Genomic DNA, 22,261 nt, shown 5'->3' with positions numbered 1-22,261 from the left:
TTGGTCTTAAAAAGGCAAGCCAGCTGCAGAAAGGTAAATGCTGATCTCTTAATCTGACTGTATTGGCTCTGTTCAGAAACCAGAAATGGACAAACAGGCCAACAACCCTGGTACAAAGAAGCGCCCATCGTCACAAATACCATGTTATAAATGGCCATCTTCTCCTGCAAGTGGGTGGCGCCCACCCTCTCCCATCAGTGTTAAGTAAGTAGCTTAATTGCAACTGTTCCTGATAGGTGTTTTACCAGGATAAATGTCACATCAGTGTTTCATAAAGGAAATAATGGTAGTATGCATTGTAAATAGGAAAAAATCTTCAAAAATGGACTGACTTCTGTTAGAAAATATCTCCTAGTACCAAGACATTATATTTTATGAAATGGCACATTATAAACTAATGTGTTTACTTTATATGTACACATATCTACTACAAAACCGTATCCAACTTCCCCCATTAATGGTTACTTTTTCTCAGCAGGCAAATGCAGAAGAATCGCCCCCCGTCCCCTTCACCTGTCAGGTCAAAACAGTCACAACCTTCTCTTTGTTACAAAGTAATTCCTGTTCAGCGTAACCTACTTGCGCAAAATGTGTTAGGTACTCTTGGAAAGAAAAGAGAAGCAGTTTCTAAAACCACTAGCAGCTCTGAAGCTGTGAGCCAAAAGCAGACGGTCTGTGAAGGTAAGTTCCTTCACTGAGAAGTTTATTTTGGCAACACGGGAAGTCTTAAGGTAGTTCAGAAACGGTCACCTTTGTTTTATTCCCCAATTCTGAGAACTTTAGGGTGTAAGCTTTCTTTTGATGAAGAGAATTTAGCCAATCATTGGCACACTGCTTACTTTTCCTTGCCAGAGCTTCTTCCCCTCACCCCCTTGTTGCGGAAAATCCATTTTTGGAACTAATGTTAAAAGTACTGATTAGATGAGTGCATTGCTGTAGGTGATCCCTAGGGGTCCCTTCCAGCTCTGATAGTGGATGGTTCTGTGAATGGCCCTAAGGTATTGTCCATCTTTGGGGAGAGCACATCTGGCCATATGTGGCTGAGTGGATTTCCATCGGGAGCTGAAGGTCCGTTTCCACACATACACCATAACGTGTCTGAGCAGTATGTGGGTTCCTAAAAGTCCCATATTGGCATTTTGCCTGTGACATGTTCTTAATGTCCATAGATATTACTTTATTTTATTTTATTTTATTTTACTTTGTTTTTTTGACATTAATTTTAAGTACACTAGTAAATTTTGCTTTTTGAAGGAATTCCACAGTGATTTCTTTATGACAGGAATAATAATTTTATTGCAACTTATTCATTCCTGATGTCTTAAGATCCTCATTTTCATATGTTATTTACTTATTTATTTTTAAAGTGATTTATTTTGAGAGAGAGCGCTTGGGAGGGGCAGAAAGAGAAGGAGAAAGAGAGAATCCCAATGTGGGGATTCGAGAGAAGCCCCAATGTGGGGCTTGAACTCATGAACCACGAGATCTTGACCTGAGCTGAAATCAAGAGTCAGATGCTTAACTGACTGATCCATCCAGGCACACCCCAATATGTGATTTATTTAAAATAGACGGGGCGCCTGGGTGGCTTGGTCGGTTAAACGTCCGACTTTGGCTCAGGTCATGGTCTCACGGTCCGTGAGTTCGAGCCCCGCGTCCGGCTCTGTGCTGACAGCTCAGAGCCTGGAGCCTGTTCCAGATTCTGTGTCTCCCTCTCTCTCTGCTCCTCCCCTGTTCGTGCTCTGTCTCTCTCTCTCTCAAAAATGAATAAACGTTAAAAAAAAATTTTAAAGAAAAAAAAAATAAAATAAAATAGTCATCACATGGGGCACCTGGGTGGCTCAGTTGGTTGAGCGTCCAGCTTCGGCTCAGGTCATGATCTCACAGTTTGTGGGTTCGAGCCCCGCGTCGGGCTCTGTGCTGACAGCTCGGAGCCTGCTTCCGATTCTGTGTCTCCCCCTCTCTCTGCTCCTCCCCCGCTCATGCTCTGTCTCTCTCTCTCTCCTTCAAAAATAAATAAAAACATTAAAAAAATTAAAAAAAAATAGTCATCACATGGACTGAAACCTTACAGCATGCCCCCATGTGGTCACCTTATTTTACTGATAGTCTTGGTTTCTTTGGTTATGTAGTTAGCCACTTTATGACCAATCAAATATAATAATTCACTATTACCAACATTCATTTAAACAGTAGTTATTTAGTGAAAATTATGCACAAATTTCACAATGTATGCTGGGTATGTTCTTGTCTAGTCAAGTATTTGTATACTTCATATAGACTGAGCATAAGTTTGTCTTCCTCTGTGTTCAGTGCGTCTTAATCTTTTTTCCCATAGGGTCATTTTAGTCAGGTCGCTCTCAAAACAGCTAAACCAAAGTGGGAGTACATTATTTCATTTTGGAGCAAGGGGATGTTAAAAAGAAACAGACTGCTACTTCTGTTATTGGGAACGGGATTGGGGTTTTGAACAAAATCTGTTCTTTTAATCACTTACTTACAGATTGCATGTTATTGATAAAATTTGGACCATGTACACATTGAGTTTTTAATATTGTTGGTTGTCTTGCACCTCTTTATTGGGCTTACAGGTATGAAGTTCCCTAAGCTAACTGTTTTGCATGTTGTGTTGATTTCAACTAGAGCCTAGTAGTAAAAGCACACCAGGGACTATGAATGCTGAGGAGGCAACAAAAATTTTGGCAGAGAAACGGCGCCTTGCTCGTGAACAAAGAGAAAAAGAAGAAAGACTACAAAAGGAAACAGAGGAAAGGTAGGTACCCTCAGGTTAAATGTATTATAAATAATATGAAAAATCAACGAGTAACTGACTTTTTCTATACTGTGAATCAGAAGTGACTCCTTGCCTTCAGAACAAATGTGGGAAGCCTGTCTAGCAGAGAGGATACTGGTGTGTAGGTAGATGGTATAGTTGTCCTTAGTATCTGTGCATCATGTGTCATTAAGTTGTACTGTAAAGATGCTTGAGACCAGAACTTGTGTCGGGGTCCCATATCTCGGCAGGAACACCTGGGTGATCACGCCAGACTGTTTCGGTTGGCATTCATTGGAGACCACCCCTTTGTTTCAAAACTCTTTTGTAACTTTAGAATTTGTAAGCCTGGAAAGTATACTTCCTCATGTTTTGCTAGAGGTGCTTTCCAGGGACCTTTGTGATGCCTGAATCTCCTCAGTCATTGCTGGAAGGCTTTCCTGTGAGCAGCAAACCTCATGTACAGTTGTGTTCATTCTGATTCCATCTCAAGGTTTCTTTACCCTCAGTCTTAGAGCGCAAGAGGGGGAAGGGCAGAGGGAGGGAGGGAGAGAGAGAGAGGGAGAGAGAGGGAGAGAATCTTAAGCAGGCTCCATACTCAGCGTGGAGCCTGATGTGGGGCTCGATCCCGTGACCCTGGGATCATGACCTGAGCCAAAAGCAAGAGTCAGATGCTCAACCAACTGAGCCACCCAGGCACCCCAACCCTCACTCTTGAAGCTCACTTGATTTAGGGCTCTGGGATATAAACCTGCCTACTGCCTGCGAAGAATAACTACAGTCCTGAGTTGTTTTTTAAGTGGTAAGTATTTGAAATGCAGTCACATGCTTTCAGTGTACTTTAAATGAGTTTGGAAGAAAGGAGAAGGGGATGTTGTGAATAGCAAAAACTGTTAACTGGAAGGCCATCATTCATCACTTCATGTAAACAGCTAATTTAACGTTTTAAAACCCCTGCGTACCCGTCATTGTGGATGGGGCTTTCCCCTGGGCACCACCAGACCCTCCTTTAAATTACATATGTGTAAATAAGGCCTTTTGGAGGGTCCCATGTGTCTAAAATAGTTAAGGAATGTTTTTCTTTCTCTCATTTTAGAATGCAGAGTGGCCCATTATTTGATAGAAATCTTTCTACTCCCAAGAGCTGGTTTCCCACATTTAAAAAGGGTGAAATTGTGCAAATTTTGTACAGTAACAACACAGAAAATGTAACGAATCTGGTGTAAAAATGTAAGTTGTGTTCCTATACACAAGCAGTTCCACTATAAAAGTGCACGTCCAGGGTCACCTGGCTGACTCGGTGGAGCATGTGACTCTTAATTTCAGGGTCATTTCAAGCCCTACGTTGGGTACAGAGGTGACTGAAAAGCATGTACTGCTGCAACCTCTTATGTGGTAGAGACCGAGACCAATACTAAGAATTGTTTAAATATTGTGTCATTAGGAAGGTGAAGGAAATGGCAGAGAAAGGAGTTGATACCCAAGGAGAAGAGTTCTCAAAACTCGAAGATGGACAAAGACGCGATGAAATGAAGAAAGGATGTACAGATCCGGAAGACCAGAAAGTGCTGCTACAGGTTTGCTGTATCCACTCTATCGGCGGGTGACCAGGTTCTAAAATTCAGTGGAAGCCCGAGGCAGCCTTTGTCCAAGAAAAGGGAGGACCAGATGCAGGCTTCTCTGGCTGCATATTTCCAGCACAGTCTAGCCATTGCTTGGTGCTGCTGCAGGTCATTCTCAGCCACCCTTGGCACAATCCTAGAAGATTCTCCAAGTGCAACCGAAGCAGAAAGCAGCAAATTATAGATTAGTAGTGTTTTATTTTGTCTACATAAACAACATTGCAGCTTGGCTTCAGAAAATCAAATTGCTCACAGATTAAATGTCCTAAGTGAGTTTTTCTGACCCTGCATTCTGTGGCAACACTCACAGCCGCACTCCAGACACGCTTCCAGCAGAGACGATAAAAAGTACGAATACCTCTAAAAGTTCAAAGCCCTCCATGGGGCGCCTGTGTGGCTCAGTGGGTTAAATGTCCAACTCTTGATTTCAGCTCAGGTCCTGATCTCACGGTTCATGGGATTGAGCCTTGTGTCGGTCTCTACACTGACAGTGAGGAGCCTGCTTGGGATTTTCTCACTCCCTGGCTCTCTGCCCCTCCCCCACTCAAGTGCATGCTCTCTCTCAAAATAAACTGTAACAAAATTTAGAAAAGAATAAAGTCCTCCAATTCTCCAATAATGTCTCACCCATGCAAATTCAAATCACTAGGTAAATAAATCCACAAACTGAGCTCAGACTGTACTCAGTTTGAATTATTAACATAGCCCACTTTATATTCCATTTTTAGCCTATCCCTTAGTAAAATCAGGTATTTGTTACATAAATGATTGTGTGCATTCGCATTCCTCAAGAACTACCTTTAAGGATCCTCTCGGTGTTTTTGAAAGGTGTAAGACTTTTCAGCTCCTGTTGCTGTGTTCATGGATAGCTACATAATCACATACTTTCAAACTATAGTGGCCTGGTAACCACTAATGATAACCCTGGGGTCCTGGAGGGGACTGACAATGGCTTCTAAATCCTCAAGATAATAGCCTAGTTTTGTGCATTTTAGCTAATGCTTTGAAAATTGGTAATTCATGAATGTTGTGCATATAGGTACTGTCAGCCAAAAGGTTACATTCTTTTATGCCAGATAACATTTTACTATTTAACTTTTTCAACTGATGTTCTTGGTTATCACTCATATATTGAGATCAAAATGGTATTTTTATACAAATTTTCTAGAAGGGGGACACCAAAATAAAAGCTGATGAAGAGGCTGACAAACGCAAGAAGGAGCACGAGAGAATTATGTTACAGAATTTGCAGGAGAGATTAGAAAGAAAAAAGGTACTCTTTCTGTTTTGGGAGTTTGGTTCTTTTTGGAAAAATGTTGGGCACATGATATCAAAACGTGTTCTTCAAAAATCACAAATAAGTGGTACGCTAGCCTCTGATGGTTTTCCCACTAGAACTCTCTAATCCAAGGATCTCACCCTTCCTGCATAGAAGGGTCTTCTCTTACCATACCTCTCCATCATGGACCACTGGTGACCATTACAGTGACACCTCCATATTCGCTGACCTCTGGAAACGGAGTTCGTTTGAATAGAATCACTCCAGTCATTGGGAGGGGTTGACGGAAGTTAGTGTCTTCTAAACTAGGCTGGAAATTGCAGCAGCTTGAGCAAAGGAAGCAGAAGGGTGCAGGCTTCTCTGAAAGGCCAACACACAGGCTGTTTGTAAGGTAGGGCCTCCCTTTGTCCAACTTAATTGGCTCGTCTGGGAGCAGAGAAGGCCCCGGCCCAGGCTGCAAGGCCTCTGTTGAGAGATGGAGGTCGCCCTGAGGAGGCCAGAGAGCTATAGTTCTCCTCACCTTCAGGGAAGGAAGTGTGCACCGGGGAGAAATTTCCCTCCTGGGTGTGTGCTCTTTCCAGCAAGAAAGTTCTGATAGTGTCGCATCAGTGGGGTGCAGTCTTTTCATTAATATCTGCTTCACTCATGGTCTATTCGACTAAAGTACGTTAAAAAGTCCTCACTGGTTTGCAGCAGTACATGCTTAGTTTAAGTAATGGGTGTCTAAGTCTGAACTTCGGAGTGAGAAGTCATTGGATCTGTGTGTTAGGATAGCTAGTACCCACTCAAGACATTTTCTGGACCGACTGAAACTGGGATTGGAAGGATTCTGGTGGCCGCCGTAGGGTCTCTTGTCTGCTAAGTCTGTGGCTTGGGAGCAGTCAACTGACACTGTCCACTTATGGAAAACAGAAGTAATCAACTTCTTCAGGACCACTGTTTTGTTTTTAATCTGTTTTCGTGTTTGAATTTTTATTTTCCTTTAAATAGAGAATTGAGGAAATTATGAAGCGGACAAGAAAGACATATTCAAATACCTCACAGGTAGTCTATGCGTTCCTGCCAGCGGTGCCTAAGAATTCCTGTTGCTTCACCTTCTTGCCGACTTTTTCATTCTTGCCGGTCTGGTGGTAATTAAAGTATCACACTCGCATGTCTCTGATTAAATATTAAAGAGGTTGAGCATGTTCTCCTATCTTTAGTTAGCTGTCATGTTTTTTCTTGTGTGAGATGCTTATTCAGGTCTCTGCCCAAAACTTTTGGGTTGATTTGTCTTTTTCTCACTTGTAGTTCTTAAAATGTGGATGCCACTACTTTCTTGCTTATATGGACTGCATATATCTTCTCCCAGTTTATTTGTGGCGTGTCTTAATGCTGTCTTCTATTGGATAGAAGTTCTTAATTTGCACACTATTGAATCTATTAATATTTTTTGATGATTAATGGAGTCGAGTGCCTTTTCATCTGCTTTTTGGCCATTTGAAGATCTGCTTTGGTGAAGCGCCTTATCAAGTCCCTTGCCCATGTTTCTGTTTGGCGGCTAGCCTCTTTCCTACTGATGTGTAGGAGTTTTTACCTGCTCGAGTTATGAGCCCTGTCAATGTGTAGGTATTGCTATAGTTCGCCTCGTACTCTCAGAATGCCTTTTGCTGAACAGAAGTTCATTTTATTGAGCTCAGATTCAGTGGTTTTTTTTTCATTTATGGTAATTTTTTTCATTTATGGTATGCTTTTTGGGAGTCTATCTCCATACCCCAGCATCCTGTCTTTTGATGCATCTAAGACCCCTTTCCTCCAGAGTCTGTGCCCTTTACCCTTTGTGCAACAAGATTGATATCTTGGTTGTTTACAGTTCCCCAGCATGGTCATCCATATCCTGAAAATTCAGAATAGAAATGTCATTTCTGGAAAGTGCAGGGAGTCACCATCTGAAAGATCATTTAGCCCACTGGCTCAAGCAGCAGCCAAGAACTTTTTTTAGCTATTTATCAATTGTCCCTTCCTTGGCTTAGTTAGGGCTCAGAGCACACAGAGAGGCCACATGCCAGCCCAAAGCATTGTTCCTTGGCTCCCACTCCTGAGTGTCTTTCCCTAACTGAAAGACACAACTAGGGCCACCTGTTCTATCCCCTGTAGAGTCTTTGGGGCCAAAGAGTTTAGATTTTTTATCTCTTAATTAAAATTAGGCAGCAGCCGGCATGAAAGCTGTTTTCTTTGAAATAACCAAGTCAGGATAATGGAAGATTAGATGTAACCATGACTTCTTTTCTCATCGTAGGCTGCAGAAACATTCAGTGACAACACATATGAGGAGGACGAGGCAGATGATGAGGACGAGTCAGAAAGCGACGATGACTCCTTCAATGACCTACATCCATCAGGTTTGCTTGCCTTTTGAGTTCTGTTCGTCACCATTTAAGAGTTAAACTGCCTGGGTTCATCCAGGGGCTCCTTTGCTTCTGAGCTGTGTGGCTTTGGGCAACTTACTGAACCTCTCTGTACTCAGTTTTCCTACCTGAAAAAGGGGAAGCGAATGTTCTCTTCCTAGTGTAGCATGAGACTGCAATGGGATAATCCATGTAGTGCTAAGAGCACCTGACACATAGGAAACTCTCGATAAAGGCTGCTACAGCAGCGGCTGTTCTTGTTTTGCAGGTTGTGCCATTACAGTGTAGGTGGTAGCTCGTAACTGAATGTGAGGATTATGAGCATGTCACAGCTCAGGGCCTCACATGGCATCCATGACTGATGACAGGTGGAATGCCACTTTCCACCTCACTGAGAAAAATAGGATTCCTGTCGTGATCTGAGTGTTCTCTGAAATGTATGGCTGATTCCCTTCTGAGTAGGAACCACTTTATGGCAGCAGTACTAGGAACTTGAGAGAACACTGTTGTCCACGTTTTACCCCACAAGTGGATATGAACACGCGAGTCAGGTGTTCTGGGTACCAGGGATACAGACAGGAGGAGGTGTGGCCCCAGGAGAGCCTGTGGGGAGACAGACGTAGGAGCAGACGGTGACCCTGCCACAAGCTGGCCGGCCCGAATACGGTGAGCAGTAGGAGCAGGGCCAGGTGTAGGGTCGGCTCAGGGCGCTGAGGAAAGCTGAAGGTAGAGGGAGCCCCGGCATCAAGACTAAAAGAACAGGCGGGGTTGGCGAGGTGGGCAGTCAGGAGGAGGGGTAAGAAGCATGCTGCCTGCTGCCCTCTGCCCTCTGGCCTGTCTTGCCCGGCAGAGGGAAGAGGGCAAGTTCCTTAGAGGTGGCCCCTTTGTTCTTTGAGGCCAGAGTGGGCCTGTGTGCCGGGTGGCGGCTTACACCCCAGAATACTGCTGCATGGCTCTTCCTCCTGCCTTTATGTGGCCGGCCGTACTCCGGCCCGGCAGGATCATGGCCTTTGCCTCTTGTTGTCTGCGTTGTTGAAACTCCAGTTTTAATCTTCTTCCTTTCTTTTTCCAAGCCTTTATAAATGGCATGGATTCATCCACAAAATTCAAAACACATTTTAAAAACATGAAGAAGAACACTCCCAAGCTGGTGTTTTTAGACGCCACTTCTGGCCAAGTCCATAGAGAGACAAAAACATTTTTTAATGGCGACATGAAAACCTTCAGACAAAAAAGTGCGAAAAACCCTTTGACTCAGGCGAAGGGTACCAGGTGAGTCCAGTGAGCCTATCAGAATACACTCGGTGGGAGTCCTACATGAGATTAGTGACTGAGGTCTTAGTTTGTACCAAGCACGGTGTCAAGCACTTCCAGAAACAAAGTAATCCCCACAGCAGCCTTGCTAGGCAAGGGTTATCATCTTCACTTTTACAGATGAGGAAACTGAGGCACGGAGAGATTACAGGTCTTAGTTGCCCAACATCCCACCGTTAAAGGGCAGAGCCCACATTCAAACTAGATACATCTGACTCTAAGCTGTGCTTTTGTGCACACTGGTTAGCATTTTCTCATAAAATCAGGGAAGGGGGGGCACTGAGTGACTGCTGCATACCAGGCATCTTTTGCTGCTTATTTTAATTCTCATTGTGACTCTGAGTTCAGTATTGATGTCATTTTACATATGGGGAAACTGAGGGTCAGAAGTTTGGTTGGAAGAGTGGGAACAGATTCTTGGAAGGGAAGGCTCCCTGGGGATTCCCTAAAGAGACACTGAACCTTCAGGGCCCGTGGGAACACGATGGGCTGAGAGGCGCAGTGTTGGGCCAGCATGAGCGCTGGAGCTAGGAGAGCCACGTTCGTCCTCACTGCACTGCATAGTTGTGTCTCAGGTCAGAGTGAAGTAGGGATGGGCTTCTGCATCCCTGCACACGCAGCTGCTCTTTGCCCTGCTTAGTGTTTGCTGAACCCTAGGACTTTGCAGGACACAATTTGGAAACCAGTGTGGTCTGTGATCTCCAGGGTCCCTTCCAGCCTTCCTATTCCAGGATTCTGAAGGTTAAGTTACTTCCAAGGCATTTCTTAGAAGTTAATTAAAGGATAAAGCTTCTTTCAGGACACAGCCTTGGTTCTGGGACAGTCAGGATTCTAACCCAAACCTCTCTTTCCAGACCGTCCAGCAAAAGAATGAGCAGCCGAGCAACAAAAACCAGAAAGGCAAGTGAAACCAGCAACACCGTGGGACCTAACAAAAGTGTACATCCAGAGGCACAGGAGTGGATCTGTGACAAGACTGTTGACATCAGAGATGAGGCAGAGTCACTCATGTCCAGTATCCCTCCTGATAGCCGAAAATACCACCTGAAAGGTTCCATCACATTCCATCAAAGTCCCCAGATGCCTTTAGATGACAAGAAAAACAAATGTGTACCTCTTCTATTGGGTAAGGCCTCATCCTGTCTTCACATTGTTTGAAAGGCAGTTGGCCGTGAACCCTCCTGCTTTGGCTTTTCCAGGGCTTTCTTGGCACCTTGTAACTTCGGAGGTGAGACGGGAGACTGTGGTGGATCCAAACACTAGGTTGATCTCAAAGAGCTTCCATTAAGTTGGTTTTGAGAGATGGGGCGCCTGGGTGCCTCAGTCGGTTAAGCATCGGACTTCGGCTTAGGTCATGATCTCACGGTTTGTGGGTTCGAGCCCCATGTCAGGTTCTGCACTGATAGTATAGAGCCTGCTTGGGATCCTCTCTCCCACTCTCTTTCTCTCTGCCCCTACCCCACTTGCACTTTTTCTCTCTCTCAAAATAAATAAATACACTTAAAAACTTAAAACGTTGGTTTTGAGAGGGTAGATAACTTGATTTTAGTTTTTATGCCCTGAATTTCCTATCAGACGTATAAAATAGGTTCTTTTCAGCCCCCAGTCCACAAGCTGCTTTACAGCATACAGGTAATCATTTAGGGCAGAGGTTAGTGAGGCCTTTGGAATTAGTCTCTCTCTCACCCTGAATTTCCAAAACCAAAAGGCCTTTGCTTTTCTTTCCTTAAGAAGCTGTCTTTGAAATTGAGAGGCAGCTTGGGCCTATTTGGGAGTTGGAGTCATGGGGAATATTTAGTACAGGGCACCAGTGTGTCAGCAACTTGGATTGGGGAGGGGGTTGCCAAGGGTCCCGGGGCCCACCCCGAAGGGAGGCTGAGGCCCAGTGGCTGTGAGACCAGCATCTTCTCTACTAATCTTTCTTTTCTTTTTCCCTCTGGTCAGATATGTAAACCTCGTGCAGCCCAGAGGAAGATTCATCCTCCGCTCTGGATTTCAATTGCTAGGCCCATCTCCCCACATTTCTCTGCCTCTGACTTGAACCTGGCCAAGAAAATGACCATCCAAGAAGGAGAAAAACATCAGTCACCTTAACACGTGTCTCAAAAGATGCGCATACCACCTTGATTCTTGCCCACAGCAAGGGTTTTGAGTAAAGACCTGTTTTTGTTTGTCTGTAGAAACCTCCGCTGTCTTGTTCTTGTTTTCCAGCCGGTATGTGTAAGTGTATACACCAAGGGTGCCTTTTTATCAAGTGGTAACTCTTGAGTTTCTAAACCAAGGAGTAATTTTCTCTCTTAAAATAATGCTTATTCTGTTTAACAGTTACATTACTTTAACAATTCAAAGCTGACATTTGATCTCATAGACGACTTGATGGGGGGTGCGAGGAACTCAGGATTGCTCACAAGAGCTTTACTAGATTGTTTATAATGAACGGGAGGTTGCAAAATATAGTTATAAGTCCCATGTTACCGTTATGTATGTTTTTAGCTCTGCCATCACCGGAGTGCACAGGCCCCGGCACTCCCAAATGCCAGGGGTCCTAGAAAGTGTCGTCTTGGGACAGTTTAGCACCTTTCGTGCTTATCATCAGTCTTACCTTTTGAAGTGCACGGGGGGGTTTATTTCCAAAAACGTGCACTGTTTTTATTGTGCCTACAGCACTATGTGGCTGTTGTGTGGTGGGGCACGTGTCATCCCCCCCCAGTGGATTTTGGCGCGCCGTCTTTTTCTCCTCGTGCTCTCCAGTCCTGCCTTCGGTCTGCGCTCAGCCTTGGCATGTGGAGCCGGACTTGCTCGGCCTTCTCTAACCACTGGCTGCAAGTGAGTACAAGAGCAGGGCCATTCTTTCTTTGGTCGCCGTGATAGATAGGCGCGCGTGCGCACACACACACGTACACATTTGCACACACGTTTGCATGCATGTGCGCACACACACGCACACTGGGATAGCTTCCTGAAATCCATCAAATTCTGCTTAAACCAGCAACTAAAACTTGAATGCACAATAGTTGTCCCACTGCTGATGAGTTTTGTAGTGAATCACAGTTTCAAGCAGGCCCATGTTCCTTTCTAGCCACCGGTCTTGGATTAGTTAAAGGAAAGAATTATTCTTTCCAGTTCCTTAGTTCTTTGCCATTCAGTGTACTGTACCAGTGTTACAGATAGAGCCCGGTGCCTTAGATTTGAAAACTATTTTTATACGCTAGCTCTTTCATGAAGAAGGCAGAGACAATCATCCTAACAAATGAGTTTCTGGTATTTTTCTGCACAAATGTCACATGTTGGAACACTCCGTTATTCTTCTGTTCATGTGTGTGCTCTGTGAAATAAACTTTGCAAATAAAGCAAGTCTTCTTTTCATTATAATAACAAAAAAATACTGTTGCGTGGTGTAAAGGTGACCCCAATTGTTAACCAAGCTTTGAACACGGGCAAGAGGCAGTTCAATAAAAGGTAAGCAAATCCTCTGATGCTCCCTTTCAGCCACGTGGTGACTTGGTAGAGCTCCACCCCTGGGACATTAGATATGAATTTTCAAATTCTGCACCTATTTCCAGGGCTCGTTACTCTGGCCAGTGGTGGCTCTTCTACTTGAGGCCAGTAGTTACCAACCATCTGTTTACTGTGGTGAAATTCACAACATGTCCCAGTCTGGTGGCATTTAGTGCATGCACGGTGTTGTGCAACCACCACCTGTACCTGGTTCTAGAACGTTTATCTCCTCCTCAGAAAACCTGTACCCTTTAAGCATTCACTCCCCACCCCTCTCCCCCAGCCCCTTCGGGGCATCGCTTTTGGTGCCTGCCATGGCGGGGAACACTTGACATCTTTGAGTGCGTGCACGCGCGGGCAGTGATTGTGCTTCTCTACACTTCTGTTCGTGACCTTGCTGTTCCTGTGCACAGCTAAAACGGATGTTTGGATCTGCCTGTAAGTGTTTAGTTTTCAATCTTGAAACGCGTTCTGGTCTCTTAGGTTTTTTGATCGGGCGAGGTCCTTGTTTACAGTCTGTGGGGTCTGGCGCTTAGGAGATGGTGGCAGCCACCCCCACTTCCCGTTCCGTATTGTTGGGCTCCACATCGGAGCTGTTGAAGCAGGATGTCGTGTGGTGTACACACAACCCGAAACGTGGCCAAAGCTCCCTGTCTACAGCTCCAAGGTGGTGGCCGCCGGCATAGCCTTACCCCCTTGCCGTGGGCTGGTGCCCGGGCCTGTTAGGGGACAGGGTTGCTTCAAGTTTCCTTTCCTCTCCGGGTAGTCTCTTGGCGTCTCTCCCCCTGACAGACAGGTCCCTAACTTCTGCCAGCGGGTTCTACGTATGAGCACGTCTCCTACGCCCGTGTCATCTTGCACAGGTACGAAGCCTTCGAACAGCTCTGACCCCTGGCAGCCACCGCGGTGCAGTATGGGATGCTGCAGAGGGTGGCAGATGGACTCGAAGTCCTGCGTCTTAGCTGAGGTGGCTGTGAGCTTGCTGTGTGACTTCGCGTGCATTTTCACGTGACTTTGTGCTGCGGTCTCCGAGTGCCCTTTTAGTCCTGTGGAATCACGCCTTGGGGCAAGAGGCAGAGGATCAGGAGGCGAGGCAGGAACAGGAGCAGGAGCCAGTGCCGAGAAGCAGAAGCCTGGAGGCGGGCCGGCCGCCACATTTCATCAGGGGTCTGTGCCCTGTGGCCCGCTGGGTGCCCCGGGCCCTGCAGGCCTGGCTCATTGAAGCAGGCCCTGGAGAGGCCACCTTGCCACTGGTCTCCCTCTCCACTGATCCAGTTCCAGGGGTCCTGGATGGGTATATCCAAGGGTTCCCCAAGTCTCGTAATAACTGCAGTTACGTTTACGCGTGCCATGATGCCAGGTACTTTATTAGGCATCTTTTTAAAACCCTGTGAAGGTGGGTATCCATTTTTACCTAGGAGGACACAGACTTGTGGAGATTGGTACTTGTTCAATGTCGTACGACTAGGAAGAGGCAGAGCTGAGGCCCAAATTCAAGGCTGATTGTAGAGGCGACACCTCATCCTGCTTCGCGAGTGGGGAGGGTCTTGTGGTTCGTATGGCAGGTAATACGCCGTTTGGTGCCGGAGATGAAAATAATTGCTAACGTTATTTGAGTGCTTTGACCAGGTGTCCATCGCCCTATTAAGCATTTGTATTATTACCGTATAATCTGCGTGTGATTCTGGAAGGTAGGAATTCGGTCTCATTTTATAGGCAAGGAAAGGAGCTGAGTGAGGTTAGGTGAACTTGCCTGTGGTCTCAGTGGCATAGAAAATGGCAGAGCAGCTGGGATTTGAACCCAGGCAGTCTGCTCCAGAACCCACCCCGTTAACCACAAGTAGGTGCGTTCTGGAGATGCTGATCCCCCTGGTTATGAGGGAGAAGAGCGTTTTCTGATTAAAAGTTGTCAACTAGGAATCTCCCCTCCTTCCTCCTGAGTCTTAATGGGTCAGTCTTCAGATGAAATACCGAGCAGAAACCCAGAAACCGGATAGTTTCCTCACTGTGATGCATCAGACGCTGCCCCTACCCTGGGGGGCTCACCATTTCTATGGCAATGTCCGGTCATAAGTGATAGGCTGGAGATCTGTCACTCGTTAGCCGTGTGACCTCAGGTAGACCTCTTGACTTCTCTGAACGTCTCTCATCTGGAAAATGGGGACGATAGTGCCAGTGTTGACTGTGAGGATTAGGTATCCGGGGCGGGGAGTCTGGCCTAGGGAAGGCAAAGCCAAGCTGGCCAGGGTGGAGGCTGGAGTTCTTGTGCTGGTGGCTGCAGCTAGTGGTGCTTTTTTGTTTGTTTGTTTGTTTTAAGGCAGAGCTCGGCCCTGGCGTGGGCTGGGGTTTTGCAGGCCGAGTGGGATAGGAAGGCCAAAGGGTGACAGGATGGAGGGCAAGCACAGAATCTGGGGTGGCAGGGGAAGAGGAGAGCAGCCACGGTGCCCAAAGGCCCACAGTCCGCTGGGGGGGAGGGCACTGAAGTGTGCTGTGGTCTCTCCCCGAGGAGGAGTCCTGAGTGGAGTCCCCTCTCCATCCCAGGCTCGTCCCCTCTGGGCCCTGTCCCTTGCCGCAATCTCAGTAACCCAGCCTGCTTCCAGGGGTGGTGTGTGAGTTCCCCACCCCACCCCTGCTCCCTCGGGGCCCCAGACAACCACTCTCTTCGTGGTTTTAACTGCCGATTTCTCCAGGGGAACAGACACAGGGGACTGTCACCTGTTCATAAAAACGCCCGTGGTTTCCTGCTGGCGGGTTTGGATTCCCTGCTAACAAGGTCTGGGTAGCTCCACAGGGGTCCCGCCCTTTGCTTTAATTACTGAGGCCCCGATGCCCTCTCCCCGCTGGCTCAGCCATGGCCACAAGGGGGAGCGGGTTTCTCCCGCGGGCCCAAGGGTGGAGGGAGCAGGCGTTGACAGTGTTCCACGTGGATCCGTGCTCCAGAGGGCACACGGAGAGGGGGGCCAACAGAACGGGGGCTGTGAACAGCCCAGCAGCCCTTCGGCTGTCGTTCTCTTCTCACCCCACCTGCTCCTGGCCCAAGAAAACAGGGCCCTTTTTAAGGGATGTGAACATCTGGGAAATGCTGCTTCTGGGTCAGCGTGGGGCGTGGTGGTTTTTGGCCGGACCCGAGTGCTGCTGCGGGCTTCGGTCTGCTTCTAAATTCCTCTGTTCTGTGCGACTGCTCCGAACAGAGTACGCGCTCGAAGGAAAGCGGTCATCGAGGGTCTGAGAGCAATGGTGTCCCCTTACAGCAAGTCCATGGGCAGAATTAAAAGACGAGGCGTTATTTATTTATATGCTGCTTTATTTCTGTAAGGGTACACTGAAACTTTAGGATAACAGCTAATGACAAAATGTAGAAATGAGGCATTGGCTTGTCTAACCACTCCTACGAGAATGTTAATATGCACTGTCATTACATGTTTACTTTTGATACTGTCTCATTATACTATGTAATAGAACGATGTTGATAAGAATACGGTAAGTTAGGTGAGCCTGCATCTCAGGTAAGCACTGCGTGGGAATCCGCTTGTGCCTGTGAGGGTGGCAGCCGCTCCCCCAGAGATCCAGCTGAGCTCTTGAGGGACAGTCCTAAAAATCACAAGAAAAGGGACTTGGCGGGCCTCTTGAGCACACAAAGAGCAGACAACTACTATGCTACAAGGGACTCCACTCTAGCCGCTGTTTGGAAATGTCCTATCCGTGTCAATGACAGTCCTGGCGCCTGCTCAGCTACCCCCCGCTAGAGTGTCACGGTTACTTCGGCAGGATGAATTTCAAAACCGCAGGAACGTTCGAAGGGGCTAAAATATCGACATGCAAGTCTCCAAACCCATAAACTACGTTACTATGAATTAAAACGAGAGTATTAAAAAAGAAAAAGAAAAAGGGCAGCTGGGTTAGTTTTGTTAAGCCTCCAGAAGTAGTCGCCGTGATGATGTTCCTGTGAAACAGGCTCGTTTTCTCAGGTCTGCCTACACTTTCCAAATCACCTGCCCGTTCCCCGCTTGAAAGTGGGAACGTTCAGAAAACACGCCACACGGGGAAATCGAAGGTTAGTACGGGGGAAAGGTCAGTTTAGAGTTACAGCCAAGTTCAAATGTTAACTTTCTGGAAATTCGTATTAGTCGTTTGAGAGCACAAAAGAACAGCAGGAAGATTTCGAGGAGGAGGTTCAACCATGCAATTTGTTAAGTTCGCTCTCTGCTCACAGACAGGTGAGCAGCCGAGTTGGAGCAGCCGCCGCAACTCTTGCGTGTCCTGAGGACACGGTGGGTCCCAGCTGAGCCACGAGACGCATCTCAGCGGGGGCTTTATGTGTTACGCTTCTCGCTCACGTCACTAAGCAGCTAAATGGTGAGCACGTTTCTGCTCTATGATAAACATGCAGAAGAGTCAACCTATCTACGTGTTTGTGTTTTCACCGCAGCTGCGGAGAAGTGGCCGCGCCGCTACATCCTAGCGTGACCACTGCGTGCCCGTATCTGAGTAATACTGTAAAATGGGAGCAAAGACAGAGGAAGCAACTTTAGAGGTGAGAGGCCGCTCTGGCCCTCCGGGTGGTGCAGGGCAGAGGGCGAGGACACAAGAACAAGACTCGATTCCATTTTACAGGACAGGAGCCCCTGTCGCTTTACAGCTTTTTGGCACAGTCGGGGCAATACACTTGCTCCTGGTGGAAAACAAAGCGCTTGTTGGCCAGATTCATGGAGCATTTTTTGCAGTGGAAGCAGTAGTCGTGCCAGGATTGTCCTTCATAGGCCACCACACTGGAGCCTTTACCAAACCCTGGGGAAACGACAAGAGAAAACAAAGGAGGCCGCTGAGTGGGCACAGGCGGGAGGCCGAGCGCCGCCTTGCCCGTTCACGGAGCCGACAAGCACGCGGGGGCAGCGTCTGCCCGGCCCCCGGCCGCCCTCCGCCGCGCACCGACCCCCGCGTCGCCGCCACCCTGCTACGGCTCGCGAGGACCTGAGGAGATGCCAGAGCTCAGCCGCGAACCCGCACTCCCATGCCACCGCTATCGCCCTGTGACACGCACCGACCTCCCAGCATAACCAGTTTCTTTGATTTAGGGCCATGGCATCAAAGTGGCCACCAGGAGGCAAACTTGGGCTGTTCGCGGGGTGTGCACTTACCGGGCCTCGAGGAGCTGCTAAGCTTCGATTTTTTCTACAAAGAACCACCACCCACGAGGGACAAGTCCTCTCTCCACCCGGATGCCTGCCCCGGAGGTTGGCGCTGGGAAACAGGGTGAGAGGCAAGCGTTTCCCGTGGCACACTGGGGGCTTCCTAGCTTTAGAGACTGGGTGGCTCACTCTTGACACAGTCCTTTTCCCTGAGGATGGCAAAAGTCTTCTCAAATGTACATTTCAAGGCTCCCCGGGGAGATGGGAAAATTGGAGGCGGGGAAAGGGCCCGGGGCACGTGGATCGCGGCCGCGTGAGGAGGAATGAAGTGATCAGCTCTGCTTCTGATCGCCAAACAGCTGCCCGCAGCCACCTCTGAGCTAGCCTGCCGCTAGGGGTGCTCTAATCCCCGCCTGCCGCTCTCAGCGTCCCCACCCCCCCCCCCAACTCCCGCCGGCCTCATCCGCCCCCCTTTCCTCTCCCTTCCCCGCCGGACTCCCCCCACCCCCCCACCCCGCTCCCACCGCCGCTCCCACCGCCACACGCGGTGCCTGCCTGCCCGTGGCCATGGCCGTGGGTCTCAGGCTCGTGAACTCCGGCAGCGTCGTTAGTCAGCAGTAGTCAGGAGGTGTTCTGTATTGCAAAGGCTAAGCTGGCCTGGGGGAGAATCCAAACTATTCGGGGTGGGGGGGGGCCTTCGGGACCACAATGGCAGGGGGACAGGACATTCTGTGGGGCCTTTGTGGATGAAACCGACGGCGTAGGAAAATGAGAGATGGTTACCATGCGCAAGACCTAGCCTGGCAGACTTAGCAAGGACTCTTTAGCCTACCAGTGATGGGGTTCTTGCATCCAGCACACTTCTTGGCCACAAAGTTCTTGTAGCAATCCACGCAGTAATACTGGTCCTCCACAGCGGTGAAACGCTGCCCAGCCAGCTTCTTAGAGCAGGTAACACACACAAAGCACTCGGCATGCCAGGGCTGATCCTGGTAAGTGATTCCTCCAGATGTGATGGCCTAGACCAGGGAGTGTAGCACCGGATTCAGATTCAACAACCATTTTGTTGAATGCCTACTACGTGCCAGGCACTGTGCTGGGCGCTCTGGTAGACAGTATCTCATTTGATCGCCACAGCGGCCATGGGAGGCAGGTGCGATTATTACCCCCGAGCTACAGACGAAGACACCGAGGCTCAGAGAAGGCGGGCCCCTGCGTGGGGCGACGCGGCGATTAGGGGGTGGAGGCGGGCCCTCTAGAGCCGGGGCCGCCGCGCCTCCCCAGGGCGCCCGCGGACAGCCCGACTTGGCCCCGGGCGCCGCTTTCTACCGCCACGGCGTCCCCGTCTGCAACACGGGAATAATAATTCCCACGTCGCAGGGCCGTCGTGACGATGGAATGGGATAGTGTGTGTGCAAGTGCTCTGCCAACTGTCAAACACTTCCAGAAACGAGTCAACGCGGAGCTCCCTCGACAGCGTACCTTGTTGCACTTCACGCAGTGCTTGGCGAATTTGGTCTCGTGGCAGGTCACGCAGTAGAAGTCCTCCCCTTTGGGGAAGAAGCTTCCGGTCCCGATCACTTGCTTGCAGTTGCTGCAGGTGAAGCAGTCTTTGTGCCACACGGTCTTCTTGTACTCCACGTTCTGATCTCCTGCGGGGAAAGCCATCCACAGCCCGGCTGACAGGGCCCTGCAGGGGGCTGCTTCCGCTCAGCCCGCCCCCCGGGCCTCCAGAGGGGAGGGCACACAGGCCCTGCACAGTTACCGGCCTCCCGCTCGCCCCCAGCTGTGCTATCCACGGCGGGAGGTGGGGGGTGGGGTGGCGGGGGGTGGGGGGTGGGGTGAGGGGAGGGCTTCTCCCCTCCGTCCTGCTGGGGTTGTGCAGACCCAGACTCCCGTGGTCGGAGGGGGAAGGGGACCCCGGCAGCGGTGTTTCAGGATGGGGGGAGGGGCTGAATCCCCGCCCCACCCCCACGGCCGGCCTTTGCGGACTGGACCTGGAGACTCGCTGGGGGGAGGGGCGGAGGGGGCAGCTGGCCCAGAATTCCACCCAGGAGGGCGCATGCTTTGATCACTTACTCTACCCAAATGAGAAAGCGCTACATACTTTTCACTTCTTTCTCTTGCCACAGACGGCTCTCTCCAGTGTTCTTTAGTTGCCGAGTGTGTGCGTGTGTGCGAGCATATATGTGTACGCAGATATACGTGTATATATATGCGTGCATATATACGCTAAAATCTAAGCGCGGCTCGCAGCAGCATCACCCCACCACCGCGAGCACCCGGCATCATCTCCGCCCTCGGGGCCTCCTCCCTGGCTGCCGGGGAGGGAGAGGGGGCGCTACCTGCCACGATTGGCTTGAAGCACCCCTTGCACTTGGGGTTGTCCTCCCGAGTGGTGCACTTGTTGCAGAAGATCTTGTTGTCCTTGGCCACAAAGGTCTCGTTGGCCAAGGGGTGAAGGCACTTGGCACAGCGGAAGCAGGTGTCGTGCCAGTAGCGGTTCTTATAGTGCACCTCCTGGGGACCGAGCAGATGGGGTGGCTGCCGTGAGCGGTGCTGGGGCCCGGGGGTGGGGCGGGGGGGTGTCAGGGGCGGTGGCCCCCCACCGAGACTGGGACAGCCCGAGGCCAACGTTCCTGTGAGTAACCCTGTGAGTAACACGAGGGGCGCCCAGGAGTTCGTGAAATACGAGCAGGCCCCGCCTCGGACTGCCGTCCCGGGGGCCCCCCCCCCAACCCCCACACGCCGCCGGGGCCACCGTTACCTTGGAGTCGGCGCCGATGGGCTTCCGGCAGTCCACACAGGTGTTGGCGCAGAACTTGTCGAAGCACTTGAGGCAGCAGTGGTGGCCGTCCTTCTGCACGTACTTCTTCCCCTGCAGGTTGTCCCTGCAGTAGTGGCAGTCGAACTTCTCAGTCATGGTGCCCACCTTGTAGCTGGAGGGACCTGCGGGGGCAACGGGCCGGGCAAATGAGCCCCGGGAGGACGGTGCGCGCGGTGCCGCGACCCCACACTCTTCACTAGGACCCGGGAAGAGACAGGCCCCCGGGGCCCTGGGAGAGAGCCCTGCCGGCGGGAGGAGGGGGCCGGATGGGGCGGGGGTGGGGGGGACAAGAGGGGATACGGGCCGCGTCCCGGAGGCGGGCTGCTTGGCAGCGGTGCCCGCGGCGCGCCAGGCCCTCCCTCGCCAGCCTCCGAGGCCTCGCTCCCTCCTTTAGATCCGCCAGAACACTTTTAAATCCCTGAAGGGACCCCGAGGAGTTCCGTCCGCCGCAGTTCACGGCCCCGGGGTTCGAGCCGGGGCCCCAGAGCGGACTTCTCACAACGGCGTTCTCCGTCCGTCCGGACCGGCGAAGTCTACGACTGTGGACACTCGGCACAGTGACCTGCCAGTTTGGGGCATGCCCACATCAAGTTCCCCCTTGGTTCAAGCAAGTTTGTGACTTAGGACATTTGTTTTAAAAACTGCAACTTTAAAATAGGATCTACGGTGGGGGGGGGCAGGCTTAAAAAAAAAGTGTTAAGCCGATCATTCGAAGAACCCCTCCCACTGCCTTCACAGGAACAGCCACCCGAGTCCCCCAGCGCCCCCCCCCCCCCCACCGAAGCTTGCGGCACTGCCGAGGCGCTCTGTTCGTCCCGCCAGCAGAAAGGTACCAAACGGGGGTTTCTATTAGCTCCCGACTTCTTTAAACATATGCCGGCCTCCCCCCTCCGCCCGAACGAACGTGGGTTCCGTAGACAGCAGTTATGTAATCGCACAGGAAACACCAGAACGGAGACGCTGTTCCCAGCTCCCCATAAGCGCGGTTCCCGTGCTCGCAAATGCCCCCGTGTCATCTGCAGAGTGCCATCTGGAGACGAGTGAGGGAAGACGGCCGGGAGGCCCCGGTACTCACCGCAGCTCTTCCACTGGCCCGGCGGCCCCAGACTCCCACTGTGCGGCCCGGTCCCAGGTTTTTTTATACAAACACATGTCCGAGTTGTTTGGATCCTGTTGCCACCGGCAACCAAATAGCAGAGAGTGAGCTAAGGAAACCACACCCTGCGTCTCGGAGCCGCCTCGGGAAGGCTGCTGAACTCTCACTCACAACTGGGTGCGTTTCGGAAGCCAGGCTGCCAAACAAGCGGAGCGCGCGGCCGGCCCGGGAGGCACAGGGCCCGGGGGCGGGGGGGGGGGGGGGGGGCGGCTTCGGCCCCCCCCCCCCCCCCCAGCGACCCTCAGACACACCCCCTCGCCTCCTGGGAATGAGCCG

General features: G+C 50.2%; 2 protein-coding genes across 14 annotated transcripts in view; one reads left to right on the top strand and one right to left on the bottom strand.

The window, feature by feature from the left end:
• Window positions 1-12,725, top strand: part of MAP7D3 (MAP7 domain containing 3) — a 56,829-nt gene extending 44,104 nt beyond the window's left edge. For 3 of the 9 annotated variants that reach the window (XM_053891321.1, XM_053891324.1, XM_053891319.1), the window contains 10 exons: window positions 77-204; window positions 476-681; window positions 2,644-2,773; window positions 4,218-4,350; window positions 5,564-5,668; window positions 6,665-6,718; window positions 7,953-8,055; window positions 9,135-9,333; window positions 10,230-10,501; window positions 11,320-11,437. In XM_053891321.1, the coding sequence (XP_053747296.1) occupies window positions 77-204; window positions 476-681; window positions 2,644-2,773; window positions 4,218-4,350; window positions 5,564-5,668; window positions 6,665-6,718; window positions 7,953-8,055; window positions 9,135-9,333; window positions 10,230-10,501; window positions 11,320-11,327 (1,338 nt within the window). In that variant the 3' untranslated portion in view covers window positions 11,328-11,437. Of the gene's footprint in view, window positions 1-76; window positions 205-475; window positions 682-2,643; window positions 2,774-4,217; window positions 4,351-5,563; window positions 5,669-6,664; window positions 6,719-7,952; window positions 8,056-9,134; window positions 9,334-10,229; window positions 10,502-11,319 lie in introns of those variants that run through there. The other 6 variants (XM_019421487.2, XM_053891323.1, XM_053891320.1 and 3 more) reach the window with 5 other exon arrangements.
• Window positions 12,726-16,156: 3,431 nt separating this feature from the next.
• The window catches only part of FHL1 (four and a half LIM domains 1), a 61,595-nt gene continuing 55,490 nt past the window's right edge, over window positions 16,157-22,261 (bottom strand). For 3 of the 5 annotated variants that reach the window (XM_053891317.1, XM_053891318.1, XM_019421494.2), the window contains 6 exons: window positions 20,770-20,951; window positions 20,348-20,522; window positions 19,485-19,654; window positions 18,835-19,021; window positions 18,012-18,211; window positions 16,157-17,661 (listed from right to left, as the gene is read on the bottom strand). In XM_053891317.1, coding sequence (XP_053747292.1) covers window positions 17,578-17,661; window positions 18,012-18,211; window positions 18,835-19,021; window positions 19,485-19,654; window positions 20,348-20,522; window positions 20,770-20,925 — 972 coding nt within the window. In that variant the 5' untranslated portion in view covers window positions 20,926-20,951 and the 3' untranslated portion in view covers window positions 16,157-17,577. Of the gene's footprint in view, window positions 17,662-18,011; window positions 18,212-18,834; window positions 19,022-19,484; window positions 19,655-20,347; window positions 20,523-20,769; window positions 20,952-21,904; window positions 22,077-22,261 lie in introns of those variants that run through there. The other 2 variants (XM_019421496.2, XM_019421500.2) reach the window with 2 other exon arrangements.

Source organism: Panthera pardus, unplaced genomic scaffold (genome assembly GCF_024362965.1).
Source record: "Panthera pardus isolate Hobbes unplaced genomic scaffold, ASM2436296v1 HiC_scaffold_27, whole genome shotgun sequence".
NCBI classification, from domain to species: domain Eukaryota; kingdom Metazoa; phylum Chordata; class Mammalia; order Carnivora; family Felidae; genus Panthera; species Panthera pardus.
Note: the sequence above shows the minus strand (reverse complement) of the source record. Positions and strands in the feature narration are given on the sequence as shown.